Source organism: Amblyomma maculatum, chromosome 2 (assembly GCF_055883805.1).
Source record: "Amblyomma maculatum isolate TAMU_Amacu chromosome 2, ASM5588380v1, whole genome shotgun sequence".
Lineage (NCBI taxonomy): Eukaryota > Metazoa > Arthropoda > Arachnida > Ixodida > Ixodidae > Amblyomma > Amblyomma maculatum.
In genome coordinates, this window is record NC_139345.1 from 18,711,604 (window position 1) to 18,737,128 (window position 25,525).

At 43.6% G+C, this 25,525-nt stretch overlaps 1 protein-coding gene across 2 annotated transcripts; it reads right to left on the reverse strand.

Annotated features, from left to right (window-relative positions):
• Positions 1–1,885: 1,885 nt before the first annotated feature.
• Positions 1,886–25,012, reverse strand: Rala (Ras-like protein A). 2 transcript variants are annotated; one of them, XM_084593405.1, is made up of 5 exons: positions 24,825–25,012; positions 21,512–21,641; positions 19,159–19,367; positions 12,918–13,092; positions 1,886–3,092 (listed from the first exon to the last, which is right to left on the reverse strand). In XM_084593405.1, exons 2-5 carry the CDS (start codon positions 21,614–21,616, stop codon positions 2,979–2,981), a joined length of 603 nt encoding a protein of 200 aa, XP_084449531.1. In that variant the 5' UTR covers positions 21,617–21,641; positions 24,825–25,012; the 3' UTR covers positions 1,886–2,978. The 2 variants fall into 2 exon arrangements, with proteins under 2 accessions (XP_084449531.1, XP_084449530.1); XM_084593404.1 differs by having other exon boundaries at positions 21,512–21,644.
• Positions 25,013–25,525: the final 513 nt, after the last annotated feature.

Sequence of the window (25,525 nt, forward strand, 5' to 3'; positions counted from 1 at the left end):
CTCCTTGCTATTTTCTGAAAATCCGCATTGAGAACCTTGTATCTTTCTCTTTCCCCCATACCTTTTGCCATCCTCCTTTCCTCAGCTATTTGCAAAGCCTCTTCAGATAACCAGTTTGCTTTTTTGCATTTCTTTTGCTTTGGAACTACCTTAGTTCCAAAGGTAGTTCCAAGTTCCAATCTGCATAGAGGTTTTCAAAAAGGTTTGGTTTGGTTTGTGGGGTTTAACGTCCCAAAGCGACTCAGGCTACAAGAGACGCCGTAGTGGAGGACTCCGGAAATTTCGACCACCTGGGGTTCTTTAACGTGCACTGACATCGCACAGCACATGGGCGCCTTGCTTTTCGCTTCCATCGAAAAGCGGCCGCCGAGGCGTTTTCAATAAGGATTGAAGCATCCCGTGCTACACGGGCGTTTTCAATTAGCATTGAGAAATTTTGCTCATGTGCGCCTTAGAGCTCACTGATGACGAGGGTGTCGATGACCGCTTTGGAGTGTGCTTGAAATCTCAAGTGTGCTTGATGAAGCAGCTTGAAGTGAAGCAGGCTTAAGCTCGATCGCTCTTGAAAGTTGCCGTGTGACGACCTCGATCTGCATCGAGTTGAATGCTGATCGAGTTCAACTCAATGCAGATCGAGGTCGTCACACGGCAACTTTCAAGTGCAATCGAGCTCGATCCTGCTTGACTTCAAGCTGCTTTCTCAAGCGCTCTCAAGATTTCAAGCACACTCGAAAGCTGTCGATCGTCGACACCCTCATCATCAGTGAGCTCTAAAACGCACACGAGGAAAATTTCTCAATGCTCATTGAAAACGCCCGTGTAGCACGTGATGCTTCTATCCTTCTTGAAAACCTCAATACAGATAGAGTTCAATGAGGATCGAAAGTGACCGTGTGACCTATGAATGTCGTTAATCACATGAACAATTTTTAACACTTCTTGCTAATCTTCCCGAGCTTAGGGAATATTTTTCAGCGACTGTCAGCGGCTCATAATAGCCAAACAACAGCACCGACCAGTTTTCATTATCTACAGTTCCCGTTGAACATGAACTCATCTTTATGGTTCTAGATGCAGAGTACTTGCAAAGATGAACTTGTGCGTGTAAGTACCGAAGCACATTTTTTATTTGTTAAAATCTAAACTAAAACAGAAAAGCACTGGTGCACCGACACACTTGGCAAAATTAATATCGCTGTAATCAGGGAAAAGAAATGACGAATTGCAGCCAGTAGCACTGCTAAATCATTAATGGGATTTTCACTAGTATTGTCGCCTTACCTACAGGATGTGCACTCTTCAAAGCTTGACAACGATCGCATCACTTTCTCTTGTCAGAGTTCACTCAATAGCTAGCACAAACTCAACTCAGTGATGCACTGGTATTCCAAACGGTGGGCAAAAGAAAATTACAAACCTGTCTAGCAGCAAATGGTAATTATTGAGAACTCATGTTGAACTGGTTTTGAGCGACACTGTGCAAGAAGTTGGTCAAGCCTTGTTCTTGCTTTCAGCGCCAAACAACTCTGAAGCATGCAAAAGAAATTTGGTTATTGTTTCTCTAACGGAAACAGCAAGATATATCTGGCGGATTAGCATGCAACAGGAATAAATGTAGCTGAATTAAAGCTGGCTCAACAAGAGTGCACTTAAGACTGTTGGCATGTTTCAAGAACCTTTTGCATTCACATCTAAAATGCAAGGAATCACTGTTAACCCCCATAAGCCACATGGATTAAGGAAGCAGTATTGATATAAACCAACATACTTACCCAGCATTGCAGACTTCAAAAAATAATGTAGTTTTCCTCTCCCATCATCTGACATGACACGAGTTTACAAAAGGTTGCATGTATGCAACAGTTTATAGACAACATAGTCCAAGTCTGATGTCTTGGTTTATTGTTCAAATACTGAATGCTGCCAATTGCTGCACTACATGAGCCTGCACATGTACCACAAGAAAACACTTGTCCAAAATTAGCCTTCCAAGAAACACAAAAGTACTTGTTCTTTTGTCTTTTGGCACACAACGAAAATTTCACAGCAATGTTATCATGCACACCTATACAGTCCAATCAAAGCAGCCATTGAGATGCAAAGTCTGTCATAAAAAAGATGTGTACATATGCACATGTGTTCGTGAGCAGTACCTGACAGCCATAATTTACAAGACAAAAGGAGACATCAAATTCAATCGAAACCAATCGCAAATACACGCATGCCACTATTACTGCACTGAACACAACGGTGGCACGGCACTAGTTTTGAACAAGCTGTTTAAGTGTGTCCCTATTGTTTACTTGCATACAAACAACAATTCAAACTGATCAAAAGCAGTGCAATGCCTGGAAACAAACACTGCAGCAGTTAGACATCCACTCAATCTGCCAGACAAATTTATATTACAAGTGTTGTGCCAATTGCTGCTGGTCCAGCCACAGCCCAATGGGCCACTGGTGTACAAGAAGATCTGTTCTCACTGTGCCCCAAAGAATGCAAGTAATCTACAGATGCCCAAGGCACAAAAGGCACAGCTCCCTGCCAGTAGAGCTGCTGCACGGCTGTTGGGGAAGCGCCCCTCCCCCACACCGCTTGCCCTCATGCATCCTGGCCACAATTCTGGCACAGGACTACAGCAGGATGCTGCAAAGAATGCCGCAAACACAGAAACAGTGTGGAGAAAACAAATTAACAGGAACTGTGCTATCACTCAGAATGTATTAGTGACTGTAACAAATGAACACTGCTTTTCAGCTGGCCTCAAGAAAAAAAAAAAATAAAAAGAAGAGGACACCAGGCTACAAACTGAAGGCAACAGTGTCGTTGTGGAGAGGTGCTGACAACGTGGCCCAGGGCTCGATGGCAGGCATGATGCGTGCAGTTAACAACAGATCAACAGTTGGAACACTAAAAATGTAAGAAAGAAAGAAAACAACAACGAGAATAGTAGAATGCCGGCGGGCAACGGAACACAGCTAAAGAATGGTGCACTTCTTCTTGATGGGACGAGGCTTCTTGCGTGGCCCATTGCTAACAGCCTTTTCGGTTTTCTTCCGGTTACGGATTTCTCTCATCAGGTCGAAGAAAACCTGCATACAGACACAGAAGTTTGAAAACCCGCTTGCGCGGCTCTTTGATTTGTTCGCATAAAGTGTTGAACTGTGCTACTCTTCATTTCTTGCTCAAGAGCAAACATCAATGACAAAATGACCAACATTGGCTTCCCTTTTTTCTTTAAGCATGTCACACTAAAATGTAGTTCTGTGCTTAGTAACTGCATTATACACTAGAAATACCATTAGGTTCACAATGAAGTAAATTAACATCATCATATCAGGGCTGGCGCAACATTTCAAGATTTAATGCCATCAAATGGCATGATGATGGCGGCACCACTTCTACCTAAACATATGTCTAGACATGAAATATATTCAAAGTTGCTCATATGAAAGAAATAATTTGTAGGAGACATTCTACTTAGAAAGCTTAAAAAGCAGCTTACGGGAGGTATGGTAGGGTGATTTGATTAAAATGTAAATTTTCGAAATTCACCACCAAAAAATAATGCATAATGTGAGGATCAGGCCCAAGCAGCAGCGAGTGCCTGAGCAGCAATCGGACAATAAGTCCATTATGTGACCCTTTTTCCAAGCCTTTCACCCCAGAAGAGCCGAGCACCAGGCCGGAGGAAAGCTTGTACCCATTGAAAAACCGGTGGGTAACCGGCGGCACCAGGGATCGAACCCGGTACCTCCCGAATGCGAGGCGGATGCTCTACCACAAGGCCATCGCTTCGGTCCACATAATGGGCTGTTGCCGCGCAAGGCGGACTTATTGTTGTCCGATGGCGGAACGAATCACTGCCACATCGGCGCAACTATTTGGGCCGTGACCCCTTTTCCCAAGCCTTTCTCCCCAGAAGAGCCGAGCACCAGGCCGGGGGAAAGCTTGTACCCATTTAAAAACCGGTGGGTAACCGGCGGCACCAGGGATCGAACCCGGCACCTCCCGAATGCGAGGCCATTTAAAAAAAAATGGCATCAAATGCCACATATTCTCATTAAGAGTAGTCCTGAGGCATATTTCCATGAACACAGCCTTCAAACTGATGTTCTACAAGAAATAAAACAAGTCATTTAGGGTTTGCGATTGCCAAGCCTTCCAGGCAACAGCTTCCGTGACAGTACACACAACACCAAAAAATCAGTGAAACAGAAGAACTGCTGTCGCTGCCCTAAAGCATTTTTTATGTCCAGCACGATGAAAATTGCTACTTGGGGTGCTGAGCCTTACTAGAATGTTCAGAATGAAGCATTTAATGATGTTTTAAATCATTTTGCATATTAGCAAGTGTATCTCAAAATTTCTTTGAGCTGCCTTCGTAAAGAGTATGGTGAGAAGGCAAGGCTCAGCAGCTTCTCAGAAAGCAAGGAACAATAGAGAAAGAAGAAGAACCATAATTAAGATCAAGAGAGCAAGATGTTTTTTAGAGCGCACCTATTTGGCGTTCTTGGGTTTCGCGTCGTCGGCGCTAGCAGCGACTGACTGATGCCGCTGCCGCCGCTAGCAAGTCAAGTCGCTTCCTGCGTGGCTGCGAGGGTGCTCTCCGGTTGACGAAACGCCGGCTCGACGGTGCATCCCGTTCTCACTCGCTTCACCCGCTAGCAGCGTCAGCGGCATCAGTCAGTCGCTGCTATCTGTTCGTCGCGCAACATTCCTATGGACCCACGCGCTGCCTCCGGCAACCTTCCAATAACTCAATTGCTCTCTTCATTTCTTCTACCACAAAGCTTCTTCCATGATAGCCAAGAACTGTTAGTGGAGTGTTTCTTGATCTAATATGTGTAAAAATTAAAAAAACTTTTCTGTAATTGTACATATACGTGTCTTGCTCGAAATCTGCCTCAATCTATCGAAAAGGTGAAACAGATGATGAGCTGCGCTCAAATTTCACATTAGGAAGTAATGTAATCGTGGGCAATTTTTTTTTTATTGTAGTGATCCCTCATAAATTATTGCTATAACGTGGAAGTATAAAAGTGCATTTTTCTCCATGACATTACTGAAATTTTTCAAATTTAGTGTACCTTTTTTAAGAAGCTGCTCGGTCGACTACGCTGAAACTTTCCCAGATTATACTGCAATCTGTTTTCAATAGTCTGGATGTAGAACTTTAAAAAGCTGTTATAAGTGCTAAAAAAATTAATAAGCATAGTTTTCTTTTATGAATGATGACAAGTGATTTCTTTTTCCAGATGGAGCAAGTAGGGACCTTTTTTTTTGGTGCAGTTTGAGGCTGCTAACAAGTGAAATTCATGTGCAAACTTGATCACACTAATCTGTTATGCAGAGAACGAACATTTCATTTTATAAATGCCCTGATTTTGGAACTCAATTATCAAATAGAAAACAAAGCTGAGGTTAACAAACTACACAACTTTAAGGCCACAGGCATCCATAATAAAAAAAATTTCAACTTGATATATTGAGTAGTTTTTTAGTTATAATGCTGAGAGTATCCATTTAACCTTAAACTCACAGGTTAGTGCACTGGTCACAGTCAATTGCAAGTACCAATAAAAAATAATGCCTGTAAGAAGAAATGTAGGATCTCCTCACATGACAAATAGAAGCTTTTTATAACAATGCATGCTGTTCACTGTGAGCAATGGGATGAACAGGGATGCGTTTCATGAATGAATGACTGGTGGCAAGCTCTTAAAAGTTCTGAATGGCGTCCGAACAGCATAAAAGCAAACATTAAGTTTGTCTACTTGTAACCAAACATAAAATTTGCAGTATTAGCCCCTTGAAAGTTATTATGCATACGCTGTGTGGGCAGCAGATTTTATGTTTGTAGAGTTCCCTTTATGAAAACACTGTAGTCCTGGTACCCTATTCAATCAAAGTTAACTGGTCCACATTTGTGCCAGCATTCTGCTACATGATGACGATGGCATATATTGGAACTGGGGGAATTTAAGGGAACACAGCACACACGCAGATCGTGCTTCTGCACTTGGAGCTATTGTGGAGGCCCACCCGATGTGCCGAGTGCTCAATGACCTATGACATCTGCGGGTGGGCCTCCAGCAAACTACTGTACATTGTGCCATAGTGCATAAATTTTTTATTTTTACCTACCCTGTCCTTTCTCCCTATCATTCAACTATTTGACTTCGTCTACCGCTTCCTCACTATCTCCTTATTTTCGTTGCTTCAGTTCAGGTGATTCAGATATCAAATAACAGATGCCGGGGCTGTCAAACATCTTTTCCTTACTTTTGAATATATAATAAAAATAACCATACACTACCTTCAGTTCCCTCTGTACCATTAGACCGATTAGCGTTTTGTCAACATGAAATGAGACCAAAGATATATTTTCTGAGCATTTCGCCCCAAAACCCTAAGTAACAATCCAGAAGAGCGAGAGGAGAGCTTGTAGTGATTACAAATAGGTGATGGGCACCCAGAAAAATTTAGTCGTCTTAAATGACCACCTCCAACTCCAATTAGACAGTACATTTCAGCTATGTAGTTTGAGCAAAGCTAAATGTCAAACAGATTTTTCAATATTGTCTTGCATCCTAAATAAATGCTTTAATTAAATACACTGCCCATATACAAAAATAATGTTTACTTTTACAGCACCACAACATAAGGAGTAATGACAAACTTGTTTGTCTGCTCACAGATCATTGTAGATAAACAAATTATAAACTGTCGAATATCACATCTCAAAGCTACACATGGGTTATGAATGGGCAATAGTGGAGGGCTCTGAATTAATTTAGAGCACCTGACTTTCTTTGAAGCATGCTGACAGCAAACAGGCTCATGAAATGAAATCCCGTGCCTGAGAGTTGAACGCGAGACCTCTCAAAGCCTCCTAATAGGAGGCGTTGACAGATGGATTGCACAGATCTACAGGAGGCGTTAGATCTGTGCACGAGAATCCGCGAGATGTGCTCTCCTTGTCTAGTGTTCCTGCCATCTGCAATCCCATACTTGAACGCGCGCCAAGGACCGCCACGTGACAGGAGTGATGGTGTACCGTCCACACTCACACTTGCTGGAGAAAGTGTGACAGATACTGTGCCTTTCTTTTCCTGTAAACCAATTAAATATATATGTAGTACTGCAACGAATGCCGACAAGAGGCCAATGATAAAGGAAGTGTAGGCTTCTGCCGTTCTCTTAAGATAAATCTAAGAGACCTAATTTTTTTTTTGTACTCAGTCCCGATCAAAATACGCTCACGGCTGGTTGTTACAACCCCTAGCTTTGGCTGAACTGCAAGATCCTCTGTGGCCAGACTCACGGCATAGACTTCACAACATAAAACACGGTCTCTTCGATTTGGCTCGCATTGGCTATACTAGTTCTGAAAAGTGCTGCAGCGGTGCCAGGCGGTCACGTGAGCGTGCAGTGCCAGTCCCGACACCGGTGTGCAACGGCAGCTGCCAAAACGAGTACGTAAGTGCAGGACCCTGTAATTTAGCAGGCACGTGCGCGCAGTATACATAGCATGTATCGCATACTATAACATGATCACGTCCAATTTTGAAGCCAGCTCAGAAAGCGACAACAACTATGGCGACAATAACATTGACTGCAACCAACTGACCAATGTACGCACGGCTGCATGATCGTTATATCGGTCTGTGAAGATGCCATTCATGTGCTTGGGTACGAGACAATTAACGTTGCAAGCAGCTGCCACGAATATTAGTTTAAATAAGACTGCCTAACGAGACGCTTGACTGATGTTTTGTCCAAAAGCCCTGCGGCTGAAAAAAAAACCCACATGCTTCATTGCACGGTGTTTATATATATATATATATATATATATATATATATATATATATATATATATATATATATTTATATTTATATATATATATATACAATGACTCTCAGAAGTCTATGTACTCAGTGGGCGACGCAGAGTCTGTGGACGCTTTTGTGTGCATCGGTTTCTCACACACACATTGCACGGCAGAAATGACTCAATCAGTTGCAACTGATTTCTGTTAAAACCAGTGCCACGCAACATGATACAAAAAACTACGTAGGACAATGTGCGTGAAGGTGTCGTATCGTGGCCACGTATCATGCTATATATGTGACCACAACTATAATACCGCTCCCGAGTCCTGACCACCAACAAGGTGCTAATCAACAGCACGCAGCCAACTACCCTGTGTACGCAACCATTCCTGGATCTGTTAGCAACGAATTGTCCAGGTGCTGAAGGAAACAGACTTTACAAAGCTCTGCAGAACGATGCGCAGCGTCGTCTGCTCTTGGCTGAGAGGCATGTACGCCATGCTGCACTTTTTTCTGCACATCCTCTGGAGTGAGTGCATGATGGGCAAGAATTGGTGCAGAACTAGTCCGGCAAAACAAGGACGGCGGTGCTGCACTACTTGGACTAGTACAGTTGACACTGTCAAATCTAAGAGACCTACAGTGGCATATAACCACACAGTCAAAGCAATTACTATAGACAGGTGATTGCATTGCAAATCAGACAGCCATGACACCATGCTACATTGCCTGCAGTCCAGAGCTACCCTCAGTCTGTCAAATGAACATGCGATTGAGCAAATTAGACTTCCTTGTAAGAAACAATAAGCATGAGATACTGGCATAGTTTTGGCCAAGTCTGCTTAAATTTTAGGCAAATATAGTTGAATATAGCAACATCTGGTGCTTGAGAAAGAGTGACACAGCTCTCAGTGATCATTATTACCACAGGGTGTGCAGCAAACACAAGGACAAGAGAAGACTCAAATAAATAAGTGCTGGTCTGAGTCTTCACTTGTCATTGTGTTTCTTGTCCACTTTGCGTTAATGGATGACCAATTACCTCAAATACATATGTACACTCCACTACAATGGTTACTTCATTTTAACTGTATTTTACCGACAAACATATTCTAGAGGCTCACCTGTCACTCAGTACAGGGTAAGACATGAACACACACCAGGACAAACTTTTCAGAGTTAAGCCATAACACAGAATATACAGGATAATTTTCCTTAACTGTTTAGGATTACCCACAATTAACTAATCAAATTTCTATTCTGTAATTTAAGGAAAAATATTTTGAAATTGAAAACTGTTGACATCAAGGATGAGCCCCAATTTTAAAGTTTATTAGTTAGCAGTGTGGTACAAAACACTGAAAGTCAAAAATGCTCATTTAAAGATGCACTAAGTCTGTTTTGCCAGATTGCATAATTATACAACAATGTCATTAGGCACAGGAACTTTACGAAAACGTCAACTTCAACATTATCAAGGTCACAAAAGACATCTGTATACAAAAAAGAGACAGTCTAAAAACTTTAATAATGATAACTGGTTCAGAGGAAAGGAAAGGCGCAGTATCTGTCATACTTATTCTGTGTACACCTGAAACACACTTTTGGAGCAGAAAGAGAGAAAGGGGTCCCATAGTGGAGAACTTCAGAGTAATTTCGCCCACCTGGGTATCTTTAAATTGCACTGACATCGCACAGCACACGGGTGCCATTTCGTTTCGCCTCCAACGAAACACAGCCGCCGACAGTCGGGATCGAGCCCGTGTACTCCGGCACAGTGGTCTGGCATCTTAGCACTGCACCATCGCAGCAGGGCATCTCTAAAACCTTTAAAATGAATACTTTTGATCTTCAATAATTTGAACCACACTGTAGACTAAGAAAGTTTATAAACAGGGCTCATCTTTGCTGTTGACTGCCTTCAAACATAATTTTGGTCTTTAAAATAAGAATTTTTTAATTACTGAAGTTAAATAATGGCCTAGTCCATGGTGTTAGAAGTAGTTTAGGTGATACGACGGCGCGCCTCCACCATGCAGCCGCCGTGAAGATCGTTGGGACGAACTTGCTGGCAAGCAGAGAGAGGGCGCTACATTGAGTCGGGCCTGCAACGTCCACCTGCCACACTACATCTTCGTGCGCAATCTCACATCAGTTGCTAGCCAGCGCTCGCTTGAGAGGCGGACTCAGTGACAGTTGTTTAAAATGGGTCCTTATACTGGGTACATGGACAACGAAAAAAGAAAACACTAAAGTGGGCCTCAAGCCATCATGAGGCTCTGCGAGCGGCTGTTTTTTTCCGCTGCCGGAGGAAGACTTCAGTTTACCATTGCCATCAGTGTTTCGAACACTGCGGTAACTTGACCCAGTTATGGGTTTCAGGAAGATTCCCTGCCGCGGACCACTCAAGCGCTACTTGTGTGAAAGGCAGAGACAAAGGGATAGCGAGCAGGAGCTAAGGTAAAGCCTAATCTCTGGACCTGTACAGGTCATCTGCCGGGAACGACTATATGACAACTCCCTGGGCAGTGGCCTGCTGGCGGAAGCCCCCTGCGGAGTGCTGCGGACTCGGGTGTGATGTGGCGAGCGTGCTCCATGAGCGATCTCGACACAACTTGCGCCATCTGTGGAGCGTCGGCAGAAATGATCAGCCAAGTAATTTTGTACTGTCCAGCGATTTTGTCGACCTCCGAGATCCGAACAAGTTGTCATCTGCCTTGGGATTTGAGGAGCATGTTGAAAGGGAGTCCACAAAGCGGCGTCTCGAACTCTGGTGGCAGTGGGGAGCCCTGCGACCTTGGCGGCGTTTGGAGACAGCTGTGTGACCTTTGCGCTTGTGATCATAGAGCCTGTACAGCGAATTGGCAGATGTTTTCCTCTGTTCTTTTTTTTATTTTTTGGCTCCGTCGCACCAGAAGGCAATGCAGACCCGCTACAAAGGGCAAAGCCACCACCACCATCATCACAGCGAGCAGACGCTCCACCGCGCTTGTTGATAACACCGCATTTACCTGAGTTTACAGTCCCTATCTTTACAATCACTTCAAGAACACACGTGGAACCAAAACACCTTTTATTTGTTCTCTGCATAGTAACTTGAAGAACATTCCAATGTAAAATCCAAAGTGCGTGCTCAACCAATCAGCAAAGCAGCGCCCAAGCGAGAAAAAAACATATCCGTTAACGAACTTCGCCGTCGCGTACCGATCACATTGGTGCCAAAACACTGATTATTGAAGTGGATTAAAATATCAGGCGCTACGATTTCGCCGTTATGATTGGGCTTTATGGCACGGGGAAGGTATAAGGAACCTAGAGGCCGGCTGGAATTGGTCTGGCGAACATCACTGTGCCTGTTTAAAAGAAAGGCATGCTTATTTGCGCCTCACATACTGACAAACTACGTGTTTCCTGCATAAAACGTTGACTTCTTTGTGTTACAAGGTGTTTTGCCTACTTGTTCATCCATATATTACTGCTGCCCTACAAGCCAACAATTCAAATTTTTTTGCTGACTGAGGGCTATACAGAAGTACTTTTATAGCACATCATTGCCCTGTGTCGTATCTTCTTTCTGCTGCTGTTGTAAATATTTTGTTAAAGATGTCTTTCCCTACAGCATGTCACTACCATCGTTATCACTTGTTAAGCAATGCTAGCATTATCGATGATTGCTCCACTTCACTGGCGTCTGTCAAAGTATATCATGTGCATGCCAGACAGTGCCACTAGCCTAATTTCCTCTGCGCTGCAGAATAGCATATGAAGCTTGTTTGCCTTCACAAAAGTACCAACTTTAAAAATACAAATACATGTTATGCAGCCTCATGAAATCAAGTAGGAGGCTTTGGGCTGGGGAAAAATAAGAATTATAATGGTGAAAACGTAATATATTAAAACAATGTGCCGCCTCAACAGCACATGACCATAGCGACTGTAGACCGCGATTAACTGATTTAGCGTTTAAAACTGCTTATATTCTTTTGGCATGCAAACCAAGGTATCAAAAATGATAGCAATACAATGTAGAGTTAAGCGGGAAAAGCATGTGAGCGAAAAAGTGAGCGACGCGACAAGGTGGCGCGGCGAAAGCGATCATGGTTCGCTCCGTCGCCTACTGGGGAAGACGCATGCACGCGACAGCGCGAACAAAGCGAAACGGCGACGACGCTCTGTAAGTTGTGTGGCTGGCATAGTGGCTTAGTACACCGCAAAACTACTGCCAAATGCAATAACAGTCATAACGATTGCAAGTTATTTTGCAACAACAAGGCTTCGCACGACGCGTGCATGCGATTCAGCCTTTAATAGTGTCCACTTAAGGCAAGTAATAGAGAGTAAATCAGCTCCGCTTCATCAGAATTCACAGGATCACGCATAGTGTTTCGACATATGTCGCTAAAATGTAAAAGTCTGGAAGAGTACAGTGTTGAACGCACTTTTTGTTTTAGGTGGCTTTGTACAGCAGACTGGCAAGCGAGCTAGAACGACAGACGCACGAATACATAACTCAAAAGAGGTGCCAGGGCACCTGCTTCCAGTCGGTATTATGTATCGCCTTCTGGAAGACAGAACCGCAAAAAAGTAAGCGGCAAATACTTTTCATGTATCACCTCACAAGCTGTTCGCATTCTCAAGCTGTGCACACAAGAGCAAACTGACCATGAAACACATAAGACAACTTGGAACAGGCCCGGCAGCGGGCACAGTCAACCCGACGCCTGCTAGCGCTATCTCAAGGCAGATGAGGGAGGTAGGGACAAATGTCCCTCCTCCAGAGGCCGTCGTATCATCTAAACTACTTCTAACACCGTGGCCTACTCATTAAGCTCTATCCCATACTTGATGTCTGCCAAGCTGTAAAGTCGTTCAAATCACACTCACAAACTGCACAGACATCTCGGCTTTTAAATAGTTTTATAAGCTTAAGAAAATCAGCCTGTATTTGCTTAGCTAAGAAGAAATGGAGCAGCTATTTATTTCTATGAAAGTAATTGGAAGGCTTAAAATTAATGTCTAGTTTATGAACCATAAAAAGAGGTGTTCAGGAGATGCGGACAGCCTGCAAGACGAAAGCCCACCTTGTCCACATTGGTGCGGTTCTTGGCCGAGGTCTCAACGTAGGGCACACCCCACTGGCGTGCCCGCTCTTGGGCCTCCTCAACGGACACCTTGCGGCTCTCCTCCATGTCTGCTTTGTTCCCGACCAGAATGAATGGTATGTGTTCGTCTCCTTTCACTCGCAGGATCTGCTCCCTGCACAACATTCACCCTTTCTCATTACATCCGCTAAAGTGCTCGAGAAAATTGGGCAGTGTAACAACTGGTGCCGGACAGTGGGCCGCTTTTGCGATGACCGCCGCCGACTTCTGAGAGGGGGCGTGACGTGTATTTGGGGCGCTGCGTGCCCCACTCTGTGCGTAGCGACTGTAGGGATACAGGGGGTACAGCCGAGCAGAGCAGTTTTTTTTGGAGCTATTTTCACAAGCATGCAAATGGTGCAGTATTAATAAAGGGACTACTTATTCCAAGTGCTTAAGTTGATCGCTGCAATTTCTTTACGTCTCTTTGCAAATGCCGTAGAAGTTGGGTATTTCTTAGGAGCAGCACGCGACATTTGAATTGCTATATGGAGCTCCACAGACAGCCAGAAATCATCCAGAAGAGCTATTTGTACGCATTATCTTTAATGAAGCGATGTTTTTGGATTCTTTTCTCCCATAAGAAAATAAAGGCTGCTACCAAGAGCAAATTTATTTGTATTTAAGGAATTATATGCGGAGAAAAGCAGTTGATGCTTATTGTGCTCTGTGACGGCTCTTTACAAATGCCTTATATTTTACTGCTTGCGCTCCTCAATGCATTTTTTAACGTTTATATTACATCCTCAGTAATCTGTAATATATATTTTCAATCTGTATGCTCAAACCACCACTTGTACAAATGACAATTTCAGTGCATGAGCAAAACATTTTTTCATAAGCGTATTGATTTCAAGCACTGCGACAGTTACTGGCAAAAAAAAAAAAATGTATATACACAACTCAAATATTCATTAAGAAGGCTTTCACCATAGGATATCAACCTTGAGTGCAAGGCTGTTCCAAAAGACATGTAGAAAAAAAATCATGGCTTGCTCTGGTCATACAAATCTGCAGATATAAAAGAAGAACTTTAATGGTGTTCTTGAAACGACGAACTTCCTGAAATTCCGAAGAAAATAACTTTATTACTGAGTACCCGGCAAAAGGTTACAAATTTTCAAGAACAGAGGAACTGGTTGCAAATGCTGAGCTTAACTGAGCTGACCGAGTGTATTTCCATGGCATCCTTGAAAAGCACGCAACTCGCGCCCTACCCGTCGGTCCCATTACGGCTAAGAATTAAACTGCGCAAACATATAAAGCTTCATCATGACCAATTAGGAATTCCTAATCATGTCAAAAGTTTGAAACAAGCTGAATACAGACTGGTGGCTACAGGTGACGCACTGTTGTCAGCATCATTTGTGTTTGAAACAACGCAGCATCTTTTGAAACAATGGAATATACCAGTTGGATTGTTTTGCAAATGGGGTTACTGATGGTCGGCTTTAGTCAGTGCTTGAATGCATATGCTGCACGTATGACTTTTTTATACATCCTGTCTCCACACTGCTCTCTCTTCAAGGTGCGGACATTCCAAGACTAGACATCGGTGCTTTGGGAATTTTAAAGCAAGCTATGCATGGAACAAAGAGCAAGTGAAGCATGCTGTGTGAGTCAGAATTCGTACATCTCTCTCCAAGCTTTTTTCTGTGAAGCCTACGTCCTGTCATGTTGTTTTCACAGATCATTGCAAACAGAAATTAGCCCTTGTAACTGATATATTTGTAAAATGTAGCTAACAACTCGAGATGGCGCACACACGAGCGCCTGGCCGGCTGGCCTCCCAGTTGCTGGTGGTAGCGCCCTTTGCGCTGCGATGCCTCCGTCACCGCAAAAGCGGCCCTCCACTCCCATGCATTTGCTGCGCTATCGTCAAACTGCCCCAATCTGCAAAAGCATTATACCTCCACATGCCACAATCCTTCAAGCACGAACAATGCCAGTTTCGAAAACAGTTTTCAACTGGCAACTGTGCTAACTAAGCGAGACCCCTCCAACAGAGTCCCTTGAAATAGCTCTCCAGCAATGCTTACGCCACACAAACAGATGAATGAAAACAAAAGCGGTTATACAATGCAAGCTGAAGCCATACGTTAAATTATTTCTGAGCTGATAACAGATGTATACAAAAAAACCTCGTTGATATGCTCATATAGAGTGTGAGAAACTTATGTGGAAAAAAACAACAACAACAACAATTATCAGGAATGCAACTGGTGAATAAGTTGAAAGGACACTTGTTGTGAGTTTCACTTTATAAAAATGCTGATGTGCATTTGTTGGCACACGGGTTAAGCAACTCCTTTTCCAGTTTGCGCATGGCAACAAAGAAATAAGCCATAACCTCTTCCTAGAAAATCTCAGATACTACTTCAACCTCTCACCCATAAAAACTGCAGAGAAGCATCTAATCTATGACTGTCGCAGCATTCTTGCTTTTTACGCTGTGTTTCCTAGACTCTGCTCACTTGTATGTAAGCGCATCATAGTTTCCATATGATTCCTGAGGTACCATGAAGAAATCATCACGCTTTTCTTTAAGTCGCATTCTTAAAGCGACGGCTCACCCTTGTGTTAATGCACTTTTTTTTCTGTGCTTCGCCCTTTGCATTTAGACACCATAGAGAAGATATCCCGTCAGGCGACTGTGGCTGCTTCCAAATCTTTCCAAACCCATAAAAGCTGACAGACTGAGAGTAAGTGAGGTCCAGCAGATATGTAGCTATATTCTTTGATAAGTACATAAAACATAATAGGTAGCCTTCTTTTTGTTTTCGTGCACAAGTTAATAAATTTACTATTCTAGGTTAAATACGAAATCCAAACCAAATAGCCTTTCATCTTAGGCATGTAAGTTCGAACAATGAAATATGCGTTGAGACAAAATTTTATTCCCAAAAGCATGATTGTACGAAAAAATTTAATTAAATTTGGTAAATGTACGCTTGTACTTAGAAAGCAAAATTTTTCTGAAATGTACAAACTGTTTGGCTTCTTATTGGTCCATTAAAAAAAAAAAAAAAAAGTTCTATGTAGAACAGTATTCTTGGCACAAAACTGGATAAGCAAAACGAAGCCAACGATAAAAACTAATCTAACCAACAAGTGGACACTGATGATGTTCCAGCCTGGTTTTTGTCTTCATTACTGTCATAACTGAATTCTGACAGTAAGGGGAGCATGCTCAGACTCAGTGCAGCTTGAGGTGTCGATAAAATCAACCGCAGACTAGATGAAGTCACACAACATTTTCAAGCTGGCCATTTTTGTTTTCAACTAAGATGCCACCGCGCCTTCGGAATGGATTAAAAAAATGGCACCTAAAAAAAAAAAAAAAATAAATAAAAAAAATAAAACAACATTAAAAACGAAGCTTCAGTTGTCTGATTACATGCTAAATAGCACAGCATGTCCTATAAGCACTACTCGGTCGATGTGAAAGTCACTGTAAGCGGACTAAAAGATTTACCACGCTTTTGGGGCACATTTAAAAAATGGCACCACGAGAAAGAAAAGATAATTACATTGAATGAAAACTAAACTTGTCTATATGCAATGCAAGAGGCTCTAAAATCACCGTGGAGATTTACCGTTAGTGAGTTGACGACGCTCACTAGGTGCAGTAAAGAAAGAGTTCAGTTACGCCTTTGAGGGTACGACACGAGATGGTTAATGACTCCCGTTTGCCAGCTCCCCTTTTGGATCTTCATTTGTGTCTATTCCCTTCGCTAATCACTTCATCGGTAATCTTATTTGTGGCTCTGTTGCCCCATACATACTAGTGCACTTGTTAGCATGGTCATAAGCTATCACACTGAATAACAAGACCACCCGACAAGATATAAATCCCCACTAACTAAGCTGTACAAATATGGCTGTGCTAACCAGTAGGGGCAGTGTTGTCTAATTAAGGATCCAAGCGTACTGGAAAGCTGGATTCCAATCAGAGTTCCAGCCTGAGCTGGCAGCTCCTGCCAGCTCGGTCGCGTCATGTGGTCTTATGATGTCACACAACAGTTAGGGCACGGCCACGTCACCCACCAACTAGCACCTACCAGAGGCATGCCGATAATTTCTCGCTCACAACTCCAAGAACTCCGACGCTAAAGTTTTTGGCAAAACGGTCTTCACCACTATCGTGTTTATAATAAAGTCAAAAGTCTCCCTTGCATGAACATTTTGCAGCAAGAAGCATGCGAACACTAGTATTTTCTGAAGTATCGTAACATGTGCCTGTTATGAAGGAGCTGACACCCCACTTTTAAGAACCATACTCGTATTTGCACTGATAACTCCAGTGCTTAGAGAGCATGATTCTGCTGCAGGTGTATCAAACAACATGACAAACTTTTACATTACTTTTTCTTCTCGGGGCCACATCTGGTCTTTAATGTTCTCGTGCTATAGACCTTTGCAACGAGGGCCTCCTAAACGTCACCATATTGCTCGCTGGGCTGTTGTGTGTGCCTGCCGTCAACACGGTGGAGGCGGCAGCAGAACCGGTTTGCAACAGTCCACAGAGGAGGCTTTTCGACAACGGCCTCGCCCGATGCAAAGGTCTATACTCTTGGGACAGATCTTATGGCACTGTGGTGGAAGCTATGAGCTCCAGTCATCAGCTTCAAGATGCGTGCGGTTAACCCGCGAGTGCATGAGGACAGTACGACTGTGGAAGCCATCACCATACTCGTAGCTTCTACTGCTGCGCTGCAATAAAGTGCCCACAATTACAGAAAGAAATATGAGCATGTTAGCAACTGCATGCTAGCAAAATAAGCAAATGAAGCCCACAAGAGGGTAGTCTCAATTATTCAAAGCAAAATTCTGTTGGGTCAAACCGGTGGTTAACTCGAGCTGATGCTTTGAATCCATCAATATCAAATGTCTTTCTCCAATTCGAACTCTGCATAATTCAAACACTTTTTTTGTTCCGTTCGATTTCACAATCGTCAGACATCAACTGTAGATCGAATACCTAATATACGTATACTTTTGCACTGCAGGGAGCAAAGTTGAGTACAACTCGAGCTTCGGGTAGACCTCATTGCCAAGCCATTTTCCGGCAGTGCCTGCAGTCAAGACTGATGAGGAAATGGCTGTCTAGAAGCATATCAGTATCTTCGATCAGTCCCTGGTTGGCAGAAACGCTAAAGGGCACTGCAAAAGCAGTGAGTGATGTAAAGTCACAATATACACCATTTTTGCTCCTGACAGCAATGGAGCACTTGGCATTCTGCAAGTCAGCACTGCCTAGCATCCGCCAGATGGCTTGCGGATGAGTGTCCAGCTCTGATACACCTTGGCTATAGCAAGGCAAATTGGTGCTTTCAATTGGAACTGCCATAGCGCTGTGATCTTGTACTGGTTAGCCATATTGCCCTGAGTGCTTGTTTGCAGCGACAGAACTGGCCAGTGCATGAGAAGTGTCACGGCACTGGCCACATGGTTATCAATGCAAACTAACAAAAATGGATACTATGTCTGAATGGTACACACATGCTGAATGCCCTTTCCAATCATTTTTTCTTCAGTCTTGTGTTTGTTCTCATGCAGACTTACAAGCTTGCAAATACGAGGTACACACTAAATGCTTCTGTTCCTTAATACAAAGCAACTCCCAGGTATGGTTTCCAAGGAACTTGAAGTGCTTGTCTTACGCTCGCCAGAACTGGTGCTCGGAAGAGGCAAGGGATGCAATAGTAACTAAAGCGCTTCATAGCCAAGACGAGATTCTAAACACAAAGTGGCAACTATTCAAAGCGCCAATTTGCCTAGAAATACCCAAGACATAATGGAATTCAACACTGACTCACAGACTAGAGGGCCAATGCTATACTGCGCTGACTGTGCCTGAAACACTTGCTTCGCTGTTTGAATTTCTTCTCGTAGTGATAGTACATGTGAAAATGATACATGGCAACATGCTACGAGCAGCCTGCCACTCCACTTGTTGGTGCAAGTCAAACATTTTTCAATACACTTTGTATTAAGACCCCCTTAAAACAGTGCAAACAAAACTACCTCTTGGCTGACAATGTGTTAACAATTGTTGAGTAGGACTAATTATAACTGCTAAGATGCATTATTTAATGATAACTAAGCTTAGCTATATCAAAAGAACATTCTTTTTCATCTGCAATTTAAGAAGCCAGTGCGAAGGGCAGGAACCAGGTACCTGAATTCTGTTGTCGCAGCAAAGTTTTCGGGTTCCTCAATGCTAAAGACGCACAGGAAGCCTTCGCCTGAGCGAAAGTAGTTGTCTCGGATGGCAGCATAGTCCTCCTGGCCAGCTGTGTCAAGAATGTCAATCTGGACCTCCTCCCCATCTAGGATCACCTTCTTGCGGTACGAGTCTGCTTTGGTTGGCTCATAGTCCTCCACAAACTGAAACGATAATATCATGCACACACCCAAGTTCACTAGCTGCTGCTAGCACATTCACCACATCTACTGAGCAGGGCAGCAGAAAGGCATGACAAATGCTCCCATTGATGGCAATAGTGTATTGCTCTAGATGTATAATTCATTTTTGAGAAGGCCAACAGCCCCTGAAACCAAGAAAAGAATATGAGAATGTTTCAATTCATTGTGGAGACTAGTAGTGCAGTTCAGTAAAGCTGTTTCTTGGGCTAGTTGGGAGATACTGCACATTTTTGGCAAAGCCTGAAGCGCAAAATAAGAAGACAGGGATGCGAGACACACACAGGCTTCAGGCTTCGCCGAAAATGTGCGCTAGTAGCGCATCCATTTTAAAAGATAGCATTAAAAGCCCTGTTTTCCAGAAAATACAGCATTAGTGTTGCACACGAAAGATCACCGGCATGCCTCTAGCAGGTGGTAGTTGGCAGTTGACATGACCAGGCCCTGATTTGTTTTCGGGTTGTGTGATGTCATGAGATCAGATCAGGTGACCACCCCCCCAATGGCAGAATCTGCCAGCTCTGCCTTCTCATTTGAAATGGAAGGGTGAGGAACATCAAACCCTTCGAGTCCTTTGGATCCTAAGTCAGACATGCTACCCCTAAGCCACACAGGCACACTCATGCCACTTCATTAAGTGGGGCTTTATATTTATGTGAGGTGGTCGTTCACATGGTGTAATAGCTAACGAATGAATGCTAAAGAGTATGCTTGAGATTACAAAGGTATGATTTGGTTTGGTTTGTGAGGTTTAACGTCCCAAAGCAACTCAGGCTATGAGAGACACCATAGTAGAGGGCTCCGGAAATTTCAACCACCTGGGGTTCTTTAACGTGCACTGACATCGCACAGCACACGGGCGCCTTGCTTTTCGCCTCCATCGAAAAGCGGCCGCCGAGGCCGGGACTTGATCCCGCATCCTTGGGAACAGTAGTCGGCTGCCGTAACCACTGTGCCACCCCAGCGGGGTTCAAAGGTATGCATTAAGAGACCAGCGACTAGCGAGTAGAGTGCATGAATACAAACAAGGATGTGCAAGGCAAGCCGCAGACAGGAGCCATTAATGCTGTGGCGTCATACCTTTGAAGGCAAAGCTTAAGCATCTATCTCCCTAATTTTTTTTTTTTACCTGAAAACTGATTAGAAAGTGAAAGAAAGAGCTATGTGCCACTAATGAGGTCTGAATGCACAAACTTCTTATGTCACATGCAGTGCTCCGGCGACTGAGCTATAACGGTAGCTGTCTAATAGTCTACTTTCTAAGGTATTTATGTTGCAACTAACCTAAACTTGAGAGTATTCGCTAGTGCCTTTTTCAACTACGACAACGAACATGGTAACGACCTGCTGTACCATAAGTGTCACATAGAATGCGATCAAGCAGTGAGAAAGGCAGCTGTGCAAGAACATTCTTATACTTCCTACTGCCAGAACCAAGGACCTCATTAGGATAATTAGTCTAAGCAGACAAGGACAGTGAATTGAGAGGCTTGATACTGGCAGTCGTGATGACACAGAAAGCAAAGTAGAGTTCACGCACAACTGCCTACCTCACTGTATCACTAACTTCTATGTTACATTTTCAGCATAATCTAATGTCCGTGTGTGGCACTGGTGAACACCTTCAAGGTTGGTATGCGTACAACACACTTGAAAGTGGAAGACTGGACAGCCGCCCCTGCAGCTCAATTGCTACAGGCACTGCGTGCAACATGCAAACGCCGTGGGTGCAGTTAAAGGCCATGTGGTTGTTCCTTTTTTCTGCTTTTTAGTCAATTATCTTACAGGTAAAATATAGATACAATGCTACTAATGGTGTCCATGGGACCATCAGGCTGACTTATCTGCCTTTAGCCCCTCAACTCCAGGGTTGCTGCAAATCCCCAAAACAAAAATTTGAGTCCTAATTTCCCACTGATCAACACCACACAAATAAATAGAAATATTCCCCAATGCTTTCCTCAGCTTCGGCGACTATGACCTTCTTCATACTTGTGTTGTAATGAGCCCCTATTCCCTATCCTTGCATTCTAGTCAAATCCTTTAGTGTCAAACAAAGCTGATGTGCTTGCCAGCACGTAGAAAGCTTTAGCAGCCAAGGTTCTCACCTCATCGTACATAAACTGCAGTGTGAGTGCGGATTTGCCGACACCACCGCTGCCAACCATGATAACCTTGTGTAGTGCAGGCTGGGCATTCTTTGCTTTGGACATCTCGTCACAGGTTGACCAGCTGCTGCTGCTGGAAGTGGAATAAAGATACATAAATCATTGCATGGAAGTGCCCATCAACACATCAGCACATATGCAAACTCACTGGCTGCAGAATAATGGACGAAAAATTATGTAGTCAGGACAATACAGGCATTCTACAATATTTCATTCAATTAAAATGAAACCAGCCAGTAGAAGTGAAATGCGAGCTCCATCAAGAAAAGACCTTGAGATACGCATTTAGCAAGTCTTCCAGTAGTGGAAATAGCCATCAGCATTTTAGAGCCGGCTTTGTAGGATGCAAAAAGTCACTTTGAAGCAGCTTTATTATTTCTTGAAGTGTGATTGTGAAAAACATGGCAAAACCTAAATGTGCAGTCTCTCATACAATAATGCCTCGTGTTTAGATGCGAAAGCATCCAAAAACTGCATGCCACCGGCAATCCTTAGTCATGAATTAGAAATTGCCAAGAAGAAAATAATTAAATCTTCTAAACTTTCAATGAAGTTGAGAACAATACTCCTTGCTTGTAATTACCATTATGAACTGCTCACTAATACATTTAATATGTCACAATATGAACAGTATTTGTCACAGATCAGTTGCAAGTTTTTGTGGTGGTTAGTCAACTCCACGCCCCACAGCAGTATGCATGCACTGACTAAAGTTACAGCAATTTTCCGCTTGTAAAAAAGGCACAGGTGCCGTAACTCACTATATGGACAATGGATAAAAGAAACCAAAAGACAGTGTGTCAATTTCCCAAAATATACAACTGCTAAATACCAACGGAACCTACTGCCTGTCATATTTATAGCACCTAAAGCTACATTTGGACATCTATCTAGAAGAAGCTTCAATGTTAACTGTAACATTTAATGAACTTTTTTTTAATGCAATATTAAAATAGCATTAAAAAGTGCTCCATTTAACCTGATTCCCACATTGCTCAGTATACTTTGCTATGAAAATGCTGTGCTATACATGCTTGCACATTCCAATCTGAAATATAAAGAATTTCTTCTCCACTGATAGCAATGGCAACAGCAGAATTTGCAGTTGCTTATCACTGTGCTCCTGAATAAAGGACAAGACAAGGCTGAATACACTAGCATGTTGTGTTAAAGCAAAATAAATATATCAGTGAAGCACACACGAATGTGAAGAAGCAATTATTGCTGCATGCTAAGGACTGAAATGTTAAACTTGACAGCAACATAAAGCCAGGAGACCATCAGCTGTCCTTGAGCAGAAACCTAAGCGGACATGCAAATATTTAAAAAGCAGGGTCACAAAAGGGGGTTGGGTAATTACCATTTAGGATGGCTTATGTAACATGGACTTCAGCTTAGCTTATATAAAGCCTAGTGGTTGCAGGAACACAGTCCAAGGAAAGGAGAGAGACCACCTTACTCCTGCTGCATGGACAAGCTGCTTTGCCTTTTCTAGCAGCAATATTAAGAAGCAAAATGAAAATGGCCTGAAGGAAATCACATTTTTCATGCTCTCAACTGTTCATTATATTGAAGCAGTCAGAAATTCCTAAAAACTGCTGATGACACTACAATTAATAAGGTAGCTGATAACCACTGGCTGGCAGAGCATAACATGTACATGCATCTCTCTAACATATAGCAGTCATTATACTTTAGATATGCTAATGTCTGTGCTGTGAAAAGATCTCTTAACATGTCTTCTAAGAAATTTGAAATGTTGCAAAAGGCTGCACTGATGTTTGTATATCCATATTTCACTTGTTGGCGGTGCAAATGTCAATGTTTCGTAGCTCATGTCAGGCCATTTGAAGGAACAGTGAAATAAGCATTTGGCAGCGGCATATTAAATGTTGCTCTATTTTAATTTGCCACACACTGTGCAAGGTTTTGAGTTCCCATTTCAGCTCAAATGTTACCATATCTGGTCAGAGGTATAGTGCATTTGTACAGATAAAATGCCAGTCAGGTGAAACCTGATGAAAAGTGGCCATTTCCAGTCCATATGCTGTACACTCCCCTTTCTGTTTTCTCTGCGATGAGATGAAATGCTGCAGACTGAATTATTCTGGAGCTGAAGGGAGGGCCTTTAAATCCATAGGCTGAAAATATAAGACTGGTGCAAAAGCTATTCATCGAAATACGACACTGACTCAAACCTCTAATATATTTAATATGCGGCTAAAGCGATAATCCTATATGCCTTTGATAGCCTGATAGGCACGAAACAATACTGTTGACGACAGGGAGGAGCAAAGTCAAGGAAGTTCTTCGCTTAGTTGCTGGGCTGGCCGTAAACAAGGCATTGATTTTGATTATGTTCAAAGACGATTACTCCAACCAGCATCCGCTGAGGACAGAGCGGCCTTATCACAGCAGCTGACACACCCCGCCGGAACGAAGGCAGAAAAATCTGACTCTGCAGACTGCTTGGATGACATAACACGCATGTTAGAAAGACGGATGAGCGCTCTCGTATCCGATGTCTAAACCGCGGAGGGCTGAAGTATACAAACACTGCTCACACCGCTGGAAAACACCGTGCACTGAAGCGCAGAAATGAGCACACGCGTATACTTGGGCGGTGAAGAAATACGCGCGCCACGCTGACCTAGCGAAGGCACCTGCCTACCGGGACGGATAGAAACGAGGTTGTGCGACCGCCGACTTTGATAAGCAAACGAAGCGGAATCCGCAAACCAAGTGACAGCCGTACGCAACACTCCAACAGGCGACAACGGCCGGCCAGTTTGGCCCAACGACAGGCGAATCCAGGGTAGCCGGTCGCGCGGTAACAGATCATTAAATGAGCAGTTTACGCAACCCGAACACCGGAAACGGGCCAGGAAATTGTCTTCCACCGAAAACAAGCAGGCACCATTGTCAAAAGCGGGGCGTAATGTGTCTGTGGGTACTCGATCGCTGGTGAGCGCTTGAAGCAAGTTGAGGCGCACAGACGGGCGGCTGCTCAGCCAGGGCGTCCAGTGTCAGCAACTACGCCCAGCAACCGCCCCAGGTGACCGCGGTTTTCTAGGCGCAAATGTACCTATTGAGCTGCTGCCTACACCCTGATCTGCCACAGCTCACGGTATCAAAAAATGAAAGGAAACTGGAACAAAACATTTTCCCCTGTGCAATCCGACACACGCAAGAAATCGGTCTCAGCCCGCCTTCAAGAAAATAAAATCGGCAAAAATGCACGACCCAGACGTACCTTCGTTTTCTTCAGCGGTGTTTTAAATCACAGGCCCGTTGGTGACGAAAGTAGGCGCATAGTCGATCAACGCCTTCTTGAAGAGAGTATTAAATCGCCGGCTGATTGAGCGTGTCAAACAGCATACCTGTAGCACATCATGCAGCAAGCATAAGCCATGGACGCTGTGAGAGCTATGAATCATGGGAGGTTGCTTGCGTTACATCAGGCGACTTGAGGTAGCGCGACGATCGTGAATTGCAGCCGTTTCGGCGCTGTTGTCGCTACCGACAACAGAAAATGGGGAAATGTAATGATGTAATCGCGGAAAGCGCTCATTGCGCTCACCCACGGCCGGTCTCGAGGGCTCTCTTGGTTCTCCCTTGAGACCGGCGCAGCGTTGCAACGGTACTGCACCGGAGCTGATCGTGGCGGACACGGCGTTGACCACGACGGCCACGACTGCCAGATTTAAATTTAGTTTCTGAACCATCGCACTTCGTGCTTCGCGTGCAGGGCAAGCTTATTGGTTAATGGACACAGTTTACTTCTGGATAGTGAGAGAATTACTGACACTTCTTTAGTATACGACGGCTGATCCCCGAGTTGAAGCATTGCTCCCGCCAGTCGGTTCAAACTGTGGTGTACCGAAAAGCAAAGTTTTTAAAGACGAGTTGCCGCCATTTGTAAATTCCTTCGCTTCTCCCAGTCTACTAACATTG

Coding starts and splice junctions, on each gene's coding strand:
- Rala (XM_084593405.1), bottom strand. CDS start 21,616: ATGTCCAAAGCAAAGAATGCCCAGCCTGCACTACACAAGGTTATCATG. Junction 19,368..21,511: donor TGCAGTTTATGTACGATGAG/GTGAGAACCTTG, acceptor TTATCGTTTCAG/TTTGTGGAGGACTATGAGCC. Junction 3,093..12,917: donor ACCGCACCAATGTGGACAAG/GTGGGCTTTCGT, acceptor GTCTGTATGCAG/GTTTTCTTCGACCTGATGAG.